The sequence below is a fragment of the Adiantum capillus-veneris genome, chromosome 19 (genome assembly GCF_014529385.1).
Source record: "Adiantum capillus-veneris isolate H3 chromosome 19, ASM1452938v2, whole genome shotgun sequence".
Classification (NCBI taxonomy): Eukaryota; Viridiplantae; Streptophyta; class Polypodiopsida; order Polypodiales; family Pteridaceae; genus Adiantum; species Adiantum capillus-veneris.
Window position 1 is genome coordinate 5,162,174 of NC_140949.1, and position 15,537 is coordinate 5,177,710.

General features: G+C 38.7%; 1 protein-coding gene across 1 annotated transcript; it reads left to right on the forward strand.

The window, feature by feature from the left end:
• Positions 1-8,870: 8,870 nt before the first annotated feature.
• Positions 8,871-9,108, forward strand: LOC147433491 (uncharacterized). Its single transcript, XM_086490065.1, has 2 exons — positions 8,871-9,030; positions 9,062-9,108. Exons 1-2 carry the CDS (start codon positions 8,871-8,873, stop codon positions 9,106-9,108), a joined length of 207 nt encoding a protein of 68 aa, XP_086346191.1.
• Positions 9,109-15,537: the final 6,429 nt, after the last annotated feature.

Genomic DNA, 15,537 nt, shown 5'->3' on the forward strand with positions numbered 1-15,537 from the left:
CTTGAACCTCTTCCAGAGCATTTGTTTGAGCCATCTGAGTGGACTCAAATTAGCAACAATGGATGTATGTGTGAATATGTCAATGCCTACTCAATTTTGCAATGACGATGACTATGATATAATCCCATTCAAATTATTTCAACCCTCTACATTGAAGATGAAATTGTGGAACCCAAGGACTTAATGAAAGCTCAACAAGTCTTTTCAGACCTCTACTACTATGCAACAGATTAGTTAGAAGAACATCAGCTATCTTAGATGATTCGAGGTTGGAAAAAGAACATGTGAGAGCTAAGCTACATGAAAGGAGGGGAGGACAAGTTTTTTGACTTTCCAAACCAGAAATCAAGAAGACAGAAATGGTATAGACGAAAAAGAGACACCAGAAACGTGAAAGCTAAAACTGTGCCATCAGTCTCCAGTAGAACACAGTTCCTGATGCAGATAGATGCACATGATTGTGTCAAGGACAAAATTATTGGCAGATATCCTTCAAAAGAAAATCCACAAAATGTCAAAAACTTTGAGAAAAACAAGGAAGGATACTCAAGCAAAGCCAAAAAAATAGGACAAGGAGTCAACCACCATGACACGAGTTGAGCAAAAAAAGAAGTATCAAGAGTTGAAAAAAGCACTAAAGGAGATATATACAACTAAAATGGAAACCACAGAAGAGGATGGTAAAGATGCAATGAGTGTTCCATCCCACTACAAGAAATATACTCTCCAAGACCAAAAAATAATTGTCAAACAACCTGTTAGAGAACTAAGAAAACAAGGCGAGTCCTACGAAGAGCTTGAAAACGCGTAAAGATAGATTTGGCTGAACCAGGAGAAGAGCCTAGGCCTGCCTACATTGCAAATGACCTAACAGAAGAAGAGGAAGAGCTTTTGTGAATCTTGCTAAAAGAATACCGAGATATCTTTGCTTGGTCTTACAAGGATTAGAAGGGTGTTGATCCAAAAAATTTTCAACATACTATACCCATGAGAGATTATGTGAAACCAAGTAGACAAAGGCCATACACATACAATGAAACATTTTCCAGAAAGATCAAATAAGAGATTGAAAAACTAAAGGAAGCCGAATTCATTTATGAAATTGAACACACAGATTGGGTGTCTCCAATTGTGGTAGTACCCAAGAAGAATGGAAACTTACGAGTGTGTAAAAACCTTAAGAAAGTGAATGCAGCTATCATTAGAGACAACTTTCCTCTTCCAATCACTGAGCATGTTTTAGAACAAGTTTCAAGAAAATAAGCTTACAGCGTCTTAGATGGCTTTTCGGGATACAATCAACTTTTGGTTGACCCAAAAGATCATCATAAAACTACTTTTGCAATTGAATGGGGTATTTTTGCCTATTGGGTCATGCCTTTTAACTAATGCTCCTGCCACCTTTCAAAGACCGATGAGCCATGCTTTTAAAGAATATCTTAGGAAATTCTTGGAACCATATATGGATGATCTATGCGTACATTCATCAATCCAGCTTGATCATTTTGAACACCTCAAAAAGGTATTCAAAAAGTGTAGACTTTATAGGATTTGCTTAAATCCTGAAAAATGTACATTCATGGGTAGACAAGGAAAAATTCTTGGACATCTAGTGTCTAAAAATGGCATAGCTACTAATATGGATAAAATTCATGTTATTGTTGATTTGCCTAGACCAACAACAATCAAGGGTGTTCAAGCCTTCATGGGACATTGCGGATATCACAGACGGTTCATTTACATGTACGCTATAATTGCAAAATCCATGTATAGCTTGATTACACACTTTGAGTGGAGTGAAGCATGTGAAGAATCCTTCATGAAGCTTAAGCAATCTCTCACTTCAGCTACAATATTGAAAGCACCAGATTGGAATAAGATATTCCATATACATGTAGATGCTTCCAACTTTGCCATTGGATATATACTAGCTCAAGCAGAAGACGAGAAAAATTGATTTTCCTATTTCTTATGCTAGCCGACAATTGAATATTGCATAAAATAATTATACCACCACTGAAAGGGGAGGATTAGGAATGATCTATGTCATATGTAAGGTCCCTTTCTAAACCTTAGAGCCATTCAAAACTTTTTCAGCCTAGAAAATATTTCAGAAAAAGCAAGACCGACAAAGAAGTCATGCGTACAACGAGACTTTACTTCAGAATGAAAAGACAAGGATATTTTGGATAAGAAATTACATCATCCCTATATTTTTCCAAAAAGATTAAGATTATTTTTATACTTCTTTGTCAAAAGCCGTGTGGGAATTGATCTAGATCGAGAACTGGCAGAAAAAGGGACTAACTTGATTGGAAGATAAAGTTAAGAGATAGGAATTAAGAAGAAATTGGGGTCCAATAAGAATTGAGAAGAGAATTGGGGTCCAATAGGAATTGAGAAGAGGATTGGGGTCCAATAGGAATTGAGAAGAAATTGGGATCCAATAAGAATTGAGAAGAGAATTGGGGTCCAATAAGAACTGAGAATAGAATTGGGGTCCAATAGGAATTGAGAAGAGAATTGGGGTCTGATAGGAATTTAGAAGAATTCAAATTGAAATAAAATTCTTTGATTGAAGAATTCAATTTAGAGTAAAATTCTTGAATGAGTCAAAAGTTGCAACTTTCTACTCCTTCCTCTCTATCTTGCATTGAAGGTAAGCCCAACCACCCTCCCCCTCTCTCTCTCTACTTTAGTGGGTTTTTAGTGGGACTGTATTCGTACTTTTTTATCCACCCCTTCCAGTATATACACTGTATTCTACCCACCATTTCCTATATAAGCACCCCCTCTCCTTTGCAATTTTACACACATTGCTAAGATACTTACATACTTGCCATGCTCAAGATTATGCTTAAGTAAATCAAGGTTCATTAAACCTTGCTCTTGCTCTCTCACTCTTTTGAAGTCCAAACCCTTGAGGGTTTTGTGAAAAATCTCCTTTCTCCTTCCTCTTCATCCTAAATCCCTTTCCTTCTTCCTTGAGCCTCACATCTCTTCAAGAAGAACTTCAACCCCACTTCCCTCTTGTTTAGAGGAGGTAATCTTCACTTCTAACATGTTTAATTAAAAACCATGTGTTTTTATACTAGGAAAATTTATGTGCATCATATTAGGTTTAAGCTTTAATGGCAACCTTGCCTTTAGGGATAATGTCTAATGGTATCTTTGCTTCCTTAAGTTAAGAAATTTTAATAACTTTGCACTTAGGTGTAAGCTTTAGTGACTACCTTGTATTTTAGGTTTAAGCTTTCATGGTAACCTTGCAATTAGGGTTAAGTGCTAAGAGTATCTATGCATCATTAAGTTAAGATTCAAAGATAGATTTGCATCCTTAAGCTAAGCTTTGATGGTAGCTTTTCACTTAAGAAAATCTTTGAAAGACAAGCTTGCAATTTAGGGTTTAGCTTCCATGGTGACTTTGTGTGTGATTAGGGTTAAGCTTCCATGGTGACCTTGTGTGATTAGGGTTTTAGCTTCCATGAAAACCTTGTTTAATTAAAGAGAGAAAGGTTTAGTCTCATTATGGTAATCAAGCTTAGGGTAGGAAGAATGTATGGTTATAATCCTCTCTTCCAAGCTTTAATGTAAAGCTCTAGATTCCCATTTTATCTCCAAAGGGAGCTTTAATGGAAAGCTCGAAGACTCATAAATTATAGGATGACTCTCTAGCTTCCTAAATGGAAAGCTAGACACCATAAGAAAAGAGTAGTTGTTTAAGCTCGATAGAAGTAGTCCAATTTTTGGTATTGAAGAGTATTTTTGAAGTATCAATTTCAAGTTTGTTTGCAAATACGGGATGGGGAGATAGGGGATAACTTCGCGGAATTGATCTCCGTGTTGTTTTGAACCGAAAACTCTACAAGCTTCCATGGAGATGCCCCATGGATGGCAAAGGATTGCAAAACCTGGGAATCGTACAAAACGGGGATTGAACAAAAAAAATTTGGCATTTTCGTAGAGACATTAACCATCAAATACCTATGGCAAAAACTCGATTGTATTTTGTAAATAAACTTGGCTGGTAGATAATTAATGAAAGTAGGAATTAAGGTTGATAAATGAATGAACCTGGAGATTACTAACTAGAAGTTAAAAAGCAATCTCGAGAGGTGATAGGGATAGCCCATTGAAAAACATAGATTTAACTAGGAGTTTTGAAGATTGTCTAGAAATGACCAGAAACCAAGATGGATCTTCTTGGGGTCAATTTGATTGAAAGACCGGCCTAGTGAGAGGATTCTCTTGGGGAACTTGACGAAGATTGGCCCTTTTCGGCTAGGGCAGCGTAACCGGCAAGTTGTTATACCTAGGTCATTCATGCCTGACAGATAAGGGATGAATGGGTTTGTTTTATTTTTGCCCGGCTGGGTAAAGTACCTGCGGTTTCTTATTAGAAAACGGCCATAATCTGGGTATGGCCTGATGCCAATAGTTGGATGAGAAGGTCATACTTAGGGAGGATGATGTGAATTGAATTAAGGAAATTTGTTCGATTTGGTTGCATAACAAAGAAACTGGAAAGGCTAGGAATATAGGGCCTATCCTGTGCATCTCTCACCAGATGGTGCTATACCTCTCAAAATAAAATGCTTAAGAAGGAATGGTTAAATTACTTGATGAGCCTTTCCCAAACACTTAATTCTGGGAAATATTGTGAAGGTGCTGCCATTTTGATGGCTTGTAACCGATTATCTTGGTCCTCGATAATGCGAGATGAATTTGTTGAAACTAACCGTGTTGCATGATTAGATATGAAACTAGTTACAAGCTAATTGTAGCAGATAAAGGTAAAGAAATGAATAAAAAGATCTAGTGGGAACAACCAAATGAATTTTCCTGAATGAGGGTATGCAACAGATTGTATGGTGCTTGTTGATGTCTGATAGACTGTCTTCCTGATTTTGTAGTAGTTGAGTACTACCTCGGGAAGGGATTTTGTAGTAGTTGAGTACTACCTCGGGAAGGGATTTTCATGAAGTGGCTTGGTGGGTGGGCGTATCCAGAGGGTCAGATGGCCGGATGTTGAATAAATTTTTTATGTTAAACGCTAGGACCATGCAAGATAAAAACGGATAAGCGGGAACGAGCGAGACCAGGTAGGATTACAAGATCCCTCTTCTTAGGGAAAAGCGATAACTGCCGTGCCTGTTCGTCAGGAAAAAGGGGTTATCGCCATGAACCAAGGGAGAACAAGAAAGCAAGAGCATATCCTCAAGATTGAAGATTAAGAGAATTGTTTGGCAGCTAAGTCAACAATGGCCAAACAGGACCAGTCAAAGATGCTATTTACTATTTTTAGTAAATGCTAACGAGGCCAGATGATGCAGATGGGAAGTAAAGATGAAGATGAAGAAAATACAAGCAACAGATGTAGAGAAGAGTTGGAATTGATGATTATCTATGGAGTTACGGTCACAATTGACGGTCACTTAAGTTTTAGGATTTTTCGTCAAATGACCGCAAATGCGGCTTGTAATTGTGTTTTGGGCTCATCAAGAGTTCCAAGTTGTAAACATTGAGCTATATTTAGATCCTAGACAGTGCAGATAGCTGATTAAGTGAGTTTGGCCCCCGTTTGGCCATTTGGGTGCCCGTCCACTTCTAAAAAACCTAGTGAGTATATAACTCAAAACACACAATGTGAAGGGATTCTTACTCACTTGAGATAAGCTTTGTGAAGAAGGAGATGGCTATGGAGTTCTTGAGCTTTCTACGCGCGTACATGGACGATTCGGCCTCATGCCAATAGCTAAACTCTAACCTCTTCTCTCTCATTTGCTCATGGTGTAATCAATGCTTGATTAATCAAAGATTAGTGGCTGATTTATTGATTAATCTCTCTCTTTTTCATATTTCCCTCTTGTTTAAGCATGCTACTAAGTGTGTGTAGGCTTGTGTAGAGTGTTGGTGCCCGGTGTGGTCATTCTATGCTATTCTATACTCATTGTGTGTTTGATTAGAGTTGGATTAGTGATTGATTAGAGAGTAGTGCATGATTAAGCTTGTGTGTGAGAGATTAGGCCGAATGGTAGAGTAAGTAGTGTGCTCACTCCTCGTAGCAACATCATACCCGCTCCGTAGCTTTCTTTGTGTGTAGGTTTCACCTTCTAATCCTCCATTTGGCACGCACAAGCAACTTGTGTGTTTCCATGCCCTAGCCGGATCCTACTCGTCGGATTGACATTATGTTGATGTCCTCCCTATGCTAGGATGACGTTCCAACATTGGCGCCTTTGCTGGGGATCGATAGCCTAAGCTAGAGGTGCCATTGGTGTGATTAGGAGACACTAATTTCCCTAATTTTTTGTTAATTTTGTTAGTTTTTAGATTAGGTGTGTTGATTAATTGAGTGGTTTTTAGTGTGATTAATGCTTGGGTTAGCATTGATTATGCTTAGAACATCACAAAACAACCCACACACATCATTAGTTCTTGATTTTGATCACTAATTTTGACAATCAAATTCACTAATTTGCACTAATTTTCCCCAACTTTGATGCTAATTTCCCGTTGATTGATAAGTGTTTTTTGTGCTACACACAAGTAGAAAGTGAGTTGGGTGTATGGACAACATGCCTATGTGATCCACACACTCATATCCTACTCCATTTGTGCGCAAATCGTAGCCGAAATCACCTATTAATCACTATTTTTCACTAATTTCATTCACTAATTATATTTGGGTATTTTGCAAAGTGCTGATTTGTATTGATTATTTGATGCATGTCCATGATGATTATGTGTTTACATTCATGCTAAACGATGCTACACATTGATTTTTGTGTTGGTTGTGTGTAGGTGATTTTACGGGATCGACACACACACACACACACACACACACACTAGTGTGTTGGGCACTAATCAAGTGCTTAATCTTCGCTGAGTTTGTGGCTAAATAAGGTGCTGAAATTAATGCTAATTTTTTTATTTTATGTGAAGGTTTGGTTCATAAACTATGTGCATTCGTAAAATGCAAAACTAGGTGCGGTTTATGCCCGCTTGCGTATAGGTGAAAGTGCCTAGTTTGGGGCTGTTTTGGAGTCAAATTTGCTTATGAGAAGCATGTGATTGCTTATGGTCATCAATGAGTTATGGTTATGTTTTTCTAATTCCGTTGTGACACCCAAATGCTACCGAAATTCGGTCAAATTTGGTTATGGATGCTTATGTGCATGATTTGATGCAAAAAGTGTGTTAATGATTGATTAAATTTGAGATTTGGATGCTCGAATTGATGTTTAATTGATGCAAAATGCTGTTTTGAGCGCGATTAGTCATCGTGCAAGAGAGGGTGATTTTTGTGTTCATTTAAGCGCAGTTTCGAGATGATTTGTGTGCTTAAAGAATGATGTTTTGTGCGATTTTGATTAAGTAAGTGATCAAATTTGGCGTTTCGATTGCTTGATTGCGAACATTTAGGTCGGTGGGCTGATCTAGAAATATTGGAAATTTTCTGGTAATTTTTGGCAAATTTTTGACAATTTTTTGCTAATTTTTACCTAAATGTGCTAACTATACTCAAAAAATTGATAAATCGCCTAATTCGGGTGAATTGTGGAGTGCCGAGGCAAATTTTTTTGTTTTTTGAGCGTTTTTGCGTGATAGTTTTAAAATTTTTTAATGTTGTTTTTAGGTTTTTGTTTAATAAGATTTGATTTTTTATTTATTTATATTTGTGTATTTTATTATTTTTTTTGTGTTTTTCTATTTTTGTTTGTGTTTTTGTGATTGTTTTGTGTCTTTTTTTCTTATTTTTGTGTTTTTTTGGTATTTTCTTTATTTATTATATTTTAATTGTGGTTTTTAAGAATTATTGTTTTTTTATTTTTGTATTTTTGTAAGTGTTTTTGGATATTTTGTGTTTTTTATTATTTATTTTGTGAGTTTTTTGAATTTGTTGTGAGTCTTTTTGAATTTTTGTATGAGTTTTGAAAATTGTAATGTATTTTTTGTGTGTTTTTGTATTTACTTTTTGATTTATGTGTGTTTTTTTAATTTATTTGTGTGATTTTTTATTATTTTTGATTTTTTTAAATTAAAAAAAACTCACTTGTCTCTCGCTCCCGCGTTGACCAAAGCTAGCCCGCCCGCCTGCTGTCTCGCCTTGATTTGCGCTGAGCCCTGCCTTGCTTTCATACGCCAGCCCGAGACATCCTACGCGTTGCTGCCCGCCAAGTCATCCTACGCGCTCACAGCGGGCCCAAGATATCCTACGGGCTCACTGCTCCCGGCCCTTGATTCCTACGCGCTCACAGCGGGACCGAGTCTTCCTACGCGTTCACTGCCTGCTGAGACATCCTACGTGCTCGCGCCCCCCCACAGCTGGCGACCCCACCTGCCATAAACGAGCACACCCTCTCTCGGCACTCGAACCCCACACGCACACACACGTTGCTCTACCTGGCTGGGATTCGCGCATTGAAGACAAGCACACCCCCCCCGGATCCGCTGCAGCCTGCTGACTTTGCGCTGCCATAAACCCACACACAACCCTTGAGCAACTGGAATCGAGGTATCACAAAGGCGAGTAGTCGTTGCACTACAGTGGTAAGTATCTTGCCAACTAGTGCTACAGCTATACAAGTAAATCAGATCGTCGAGATCACAGCTAAGCCTAGCAGAGAGCTTTGAATTAGGAAAACCACTGGTCACCCGTGGGAGAGGATATAAAAAGGGAATACAAGTGCTCAGCAGGTCAGTAACAGGGTTGAAAGAAAAATGGAGCAGCAGATGCAACAGCCACAGTCAATGGAACATCGGCAAATCAAAGCAGTTATGATGCAGCTTCAAGCTCATTAATAACAGTCAAATCAGTTGGCGTCAGGTTGGACTTGATAGGTCATTTCAAAGACTTTCCATGCTACATGGATGATGCAGACAATCGCTATCTAAAGTCCAAGCAAAATGTGCTGAAAAGCCCGACAATACAGGTTGTGGAAGTAGAAGAAGCTACCAACATGGCTAATTCACAAAAGAACCTGATGGAAGATTGTTTAGGATCGGTGTACATGAAGCTCAAACCAGGTAGTGAGTTGGACATAATAAAATTGCACAGGCAAGATCTTCCAGAGGTTAGCAGTTGTCGAGTCACTGTGCACTTGATAAAGTCAAATTACAAGGACAAAAACTGTAGCAGTCTCTATAGAGATATGGAGGGTAGATGGTACAAAGCAAAAACACCTCAACAAGCGACGAAACAGCCAGATCAATGCTTCATAGCTCATGAAGATGGTTCAAAGTTGGGTTACAAATACATGTTGACAAGGGGTAATATTTACCGCTTGATAATGAGCTTACCTTTAGCTTCCAATGCAGATACAGTGGTAGCTCAGAACAGAGAAATCACTCAAGAGACGGGGCCTACTATAATCAATCTGCCAAAAAATGAAGACACAGTCAGTAGGAAGGAATTCCTTGAAGCCATGTGTAAATGACAGTTGCCTTCAACCACTTTAGAAGTCAACAAGCAACGTGAACCAATAGCCCTTCATTGGATCCACGAAACGAGATGGAAAGATCCAATTTATGTAGATTCTGATGAATAAAGATGGGTTCAAGTCACGCGAGTAAGGACATTTAGCGACTCAGTTCCTAGGACACTATGGGCAATGCGCATTGGAGACAAGAGCTATGATATAGATGGAAGATGCTATGAACTAGATCTTATTGCAGATAAATTCTCGGAAAGAGTTGCAGCTTTCATCTTGTCACCTTCAACTCCACCAAACCAAATTGAGCAACAGACACATGAAGAAATGATATCTAACCAGGTAAATATTGGTCACACTGCCAGTATTGCACAAAGTCAATCACTAGAAGATAGGGAAGTGCACTTTAAAAGCTCTAGGCTTCCACTGAGACATGATCAGACTTTGAATTTGTATGAGCACAATTCAACTCCTTTCATTACAGAGATGAGTGCCACAACACAACATTCACAGGTACAGAACACTACACATGCACCATAAAATGTACCAACACAAACACACGTACAATCCATGGAAGAATCAACTATTGAGTTAGCACGACTTCACAAAGACCTAGCTCAATCAGCTGAGCTAGATGACAAAGGTAGAATATCCACATCTGGCATAAGAAAGATACCTCTTACAGATAGGGAACCATCTCAAATGGGGGGAGTCCAATCTCCACCTCACTTACTGCAATCAAGACAACCCTATCAACTGCACACAACAAAGGAAAGTCACAATACTCTCTTACAATTCAGCGGACAACAGAAGCCAAATACGAATCGAATCGACAACATAGTCCTAAGACTATACAGAAGCCACATATAAAGGATCACAGGTTGATAACAGACATAGAATTAAAGTTGGTCACTGAAGAAGGGGCTGAAACGACCATCTACCAGGGTTATAATGGAAGCTATTACAAGCTTCTTGAGAATTCCACAGTCGAAAAAGATAAGGCAATCAGTCAAAGCTAGAGTCAGTGTTGGTTTTTAAGTATCTACATGTCATGCTGATGACATATTTGATCCAAGATACTATGGGCAACGAATACCAACAATATTATGGACAGATACCTCGACCAGGTATAGAAAAAATATGAATAGATGTGCATTGCTACGAATGTGGCATTGATCATCTAATACCCGATTGCCCAGTAAAGATTCACTTAGATATGATGAAGCAGCAAAACCAAGACAGTATCAGACTGCAAGCAACAGAATCATTAAAGCAAACGTCTCCAAATAGAAAGTCGCCAGAAAGAAAGCATATCTTGTCAAAGGATACCAGAGACAAACTGATGAGACTAAAATATTGGAGGTCAAAGGCGTCAATGATATTTCGATTGAAAATCAAGCTGCAAAAAAAGGTCAGCTACAAAAGATGGTCTCAAATAGCTTGGAATTTTTTAGGCATGAAGTCGAAAGATCCAACAAAGATGCAGCGGATGATGCAATGTCAGAGGAAGTGGATGAAGAAATTATATGTGACCTAGAACCAGAGTAGGTACGGGCAGTTAAGGACGTGCCACTGAAGATTTCAACAAGCAGAAATGTGGAATCAAAGATTCTACATAATAATGCTAATAGCACAGATAGTTCATCGCTAATGAATGTACCTCAGAATTCAACAAAGCCAGAGATCAAGTCTCAAAGCCAAGAAATAGACATCTCAATGTGTTCAAAGGCAAACTTGAATCAAAAGGCAGAGGCGGTCATAAAGTCAGATCCTAATATTGTCTCGCCAATGGAAGATGCCACAGAACCAAAGGTGACACAAATCACAATTAACTTGAACAATCAGAAGCAAATGGTGCATCAAGCACATGAAGCCTATCAAAAGACCTACAAACAGATCAATAAAGAGCAATGTGAACCAAAGGCCACGGTAAGCATTGCATCTGGAGAAAAGAGTCAACATACTTCTGTCTAGCTGGCAGAGGAAATTAAAGACTCAAAGAGATTGTCAAAAATAGAGGCACAAAGGACTGTTCAAGTCAGTTTAGATGCAGAACTCACCAAAGCATGTCATCCACAAGCAAGGAAGTCCAACAAGGAAGTCACAAATGCAGTTAAACAATCAATGCGAATAGCTGTGGATCCAACACCCCAGGGAAAGATAGACCAACAATCTAGACTAAAGTATAAAAAGGTCTTTCAGACAAAATACCCAACGAAGAGTAAACAAAGACACAAGCAGCACATCAAAACCTATGTTGCGGCCAATGACATCAATGTCAAAGATCTAGTTTGGGTAAATGATCCTAGACCAAACAATTCAGGTAAACAAATGGGACGGATTGCATCCCAGTACAGCTTAGAAGAGCAAGGCTACTACAGTGGTCATCCAAATCTTTGGTTACCTAAACCAAAGATGTCAGGCTATACAGTAGCAAGTGTCTTCAAACCAAAACAACAAACAAGTAAATCAAGATCAAATTCAACTCAAAATAGGAGATCGAACAAAAGGGCTAGAAATAGGTTCAAAAACGATTCTCAATCTAGAAGGCCTACATATCTTCAAGGGAATTTACCAACCGTGATTCCCAAAAATGGCACGGAACAGATACAATTGAATACAAAAGTACATACAAAAATATTTGTGCCATCAAGTATACTTCAAGCGCAGGAATATTACAAAGGACAAAAACAAATCTGGCTACCCAAGGCACCAAGACCAGATTTTACACAACTTGAAGATAATTACAGCTACAAACACCGACAAATCAAGGATACAAGTCCAAAAAGTCAATATGTCGTCTGTAAAAATAAGCCAACAACAAATAGCAGATACATATGGGTGCCAAAGCAAACAAACGAGCAGAATAATATTGAAGTCATCTCCCACTTCCAACAAAATGAAACTAGCCAATCTTCTCAAATAATGGACCAAAAGTTAAAACAAGCAATTTTGACAACCAAGGTAACCCAGGTATGGCAGAAAAAACCTACCTTGCCAATATGGTCCTTTAATAACCCTCTTTTTGAGGATCTGAGCTCTAAATGTCTAAATATATACTTTGTTGAGAGCTCAAGATAGTAGCCAAGTCAAAAAAAAAAAAAGTCAAGAGTCGGGTAGTTGAGCCGATAAATGAGCAAAGTGTTAGACCTAAGCTTCAAGTCCTAATATTTTTCTGTGGTCTATGAGTCTAGCTAATTAGGCTACAGCTCAAGCTGGAAGAGTTGAGCGTAATTATATCACGTTGCTCATTCTGGATAGGTGAGCATAGTCCATCTATTATTTTAATCATGGTGGAGAGGCGAAGTGTTCAAAACAAAACACACACGCACTTGTGCACATTAGGAGGGTGGAAACCATTGCATCAAACACCCTTCTCAAGAGTAGTGGAAGCTAGTAAAGTCAATTTAATTTACATTTTTAGCTGCATTAACTCTAAGGAGCACCCATCAATACTCTTCTCTTGCACAACATAATCTTACCCATGCATAAATTTGTGCAAGCATATCGAATGTCTCATAATTGGACATTTGCATTACACACTCTTTATTGTTCCACCCATGCACTCACCTTGCAGGTACATGCAGCAACAAAGCAACTCCATACTCAAGGCAGATCATTGACCCTTTTCAAGGGACATAAGGCTTAAACAATTCACTTTCACGTTATTTATATAAGCCCACTCAATTTAGTCCCTAAACACCCATCATTGTATATTCCCATAATAAGATCACATACCTTTGGGCACTTTTTCCTATGAGGTTTTTCCCCATTGGTAATCCAGGGTTTCCAGACCCTAACGTACTATACCTAGCCTTTTATTTTTTTTTATTCCCAAAATTACTCAAGCCAATTGCTTTTACTTGAACCCAAATGCCTAATCTCATATTATACCAGCAAGTCAACCCAACAACTTACAGCTCTTCAAAACAACATTCACCACCAATTTCAAATCTCTCCAGTGCCAGCCAACCAGGCAGCGCACGAGGACGTGCCCTGAAATCGGATGGAGGGAGTGTTTGGCGGCTAAGTCAACAATGGCCAAACAGGACCAGTCAAAGATGCTATTTACTATTTTTAGTAAATGCAAACGAGGCCAGATGATGCGGATGCAAAGTAAAGATGAAGATGAAGCAAATACAAGCAACATATGCAGAGAAGAGTTGGAATTGATGACTATCTATGGAGTTACGGTCACAATTGACGGTCACTTAAGTTTTAGGATTTTCTGTCAAATGACCACAAATGCGGGTTGTCACTGTGTTTTGGGCTTATCAAGAGTTCCAAGTTGTAAACATTGAGCTATATTTAGATCCTAAGCAGTGCAGATACCAGATTAAGTGAGTTTGGCCATTTGGGTACCCGGCCACTTCTAAAAAGCCTAGTGAGTATATAACTCAAAACACACAATGTGAAAAGGGATTCTTACTCATTTGAGATAAGCTTTGTGAAGAAGGAGATGACTATGGAGTTCTTGAGATTTCTACGTGCGTACATGGACAATTCGGCCTCATGCTAATAGCTAAACTCTAACCTCTTCTCTCTCATTTGCTCGTGGTGTAATCAATGCTTGATTAATCAACGATTAGTGGCTGATTTATTGATTAATCTCTCTCTTTTTCATATTTTCCTCTTGTTTAAGCATGCTACTAAGCGTGTGTTGGCTTGTGTAGAGTGTTGGTGCCCGGTGTGGTCATTCTATGCTATTCTATGCTCATTGTGTGTTTGATTAGAGTTGGATTAGTGATTGATTAGAGAGTAGTGTGTGATTAAACTTGTGTGTGAAAGATTATTCCGAATGGTAGAGTAAGTAGTGTGCTCACTCCTCGTAGCAACATCATACCCGCTCCGTAGCTTTCTTTGTGTGTAGGTTTCACCTTCTAATCCTCCATTTGGTACGCACAAGCCATTTGTGTGTTTCCATGCCCTAGCCGGATCCTACTCCTTGGATTGACATTATGTTGATGTCCTCCCTATGCTAGGATGACGTTCCAACAAGAATCAAGACTAAGGACCACGATTTTGGGGGTGGGTGACTGAAAGATGCCAAGGACGGATTAAATTATGATAAGCGGATAGAGTCATCAAATTGATGGGATTTACCTTGGGTTGGCATTCGAGATAGGCCGGAGTCCTGTCTGGGTGTCGGTCCCAAGTGGGAGAGATACCTACAGATTGATCTACGTCATTCCTTGGAGCAGTCTGGAAGACTGAGGAAGGTGAGTAGGGTGGAGTCTGGGTATGGCCCTCTCAAGTGGTATCAGGTCCTAATTTTTGACCTTGGACCTTGGAATTTTGGATTTATGCATGAGGGAAAAACAACTCAGTCTATTCTACACCCAAATTTCAATAATATATTACAAAATTAAGTCTTGATGTTCCAATAAATTATTAATATATTCCAAGATGGCTTGGGATCTGCCAAAAAAAATTCAACGGATTATCTACGAGAGGATGGAAACTGCTACGCTAGAGCGAAGGCTCGCTATACTGGAACATTTTAAGGAGCTCTTATTTTCAGAAACCTATACTTGTCCCTGGGATTTAAGCAAGTGGGAAGTGTGAGTAAAGTTGGAAATGAACGATATAGAAATTTGTGAAAGAATAGTTAATACACTTGTGCAAAGACGCATGGAAGTGGCATAAATGAATGAAGACGCATGCACTTGTGCGAAGACACATGAAAGTGGCATGGATGAAATTTTTATTGAGCTTTACTTGTCATTCTCCCTTAAGCTTAGCAATAAGGAGCAAGATTGGGTAAAGTAGCTATCACATGAAGAATTAATTTTTGGGACATTGATTGGAAGATAATTTTGAGTAATAAGAATAAATCCAAGAAGATCTTGTGATTAGCCACAGATAAAGCTATAAGTATATATAACAAGACTCGTTGTGAAATTACTGATGGATTGGGATATTCAAGAAGAAGAAGTTTATAGGATAATCCTGAAAGAATGGGGATAGCCGAACCAAGGAACAAATTAGTCATGTTGAGGTATCTTATTGAACTTTTCTCTCCTAATGAAAGTGTCATTTCTACTAAGAAATGGAGAACAGGTGGGTCAAATGGGGTTACACGGTTAACCCTATGGGGACGCGT

Bases quoted from the DNA above. Each gene is read 5' to 3' on its own strand.
- LOC147433491 (XM_086490065.1), top strand. From the start codon at position 8,871: ATGGATGATGCAGACAATCGCTATCTAAAGTCCAAGCAAAATGTGCTG. The intron at 9,031-9,061 runs GTAGTGAGTTGG...AAAATTGCACAG, and splicing joins GTACATGAAGCTCAAACCAG to GCAAGATCTTCCAGAGGTTA.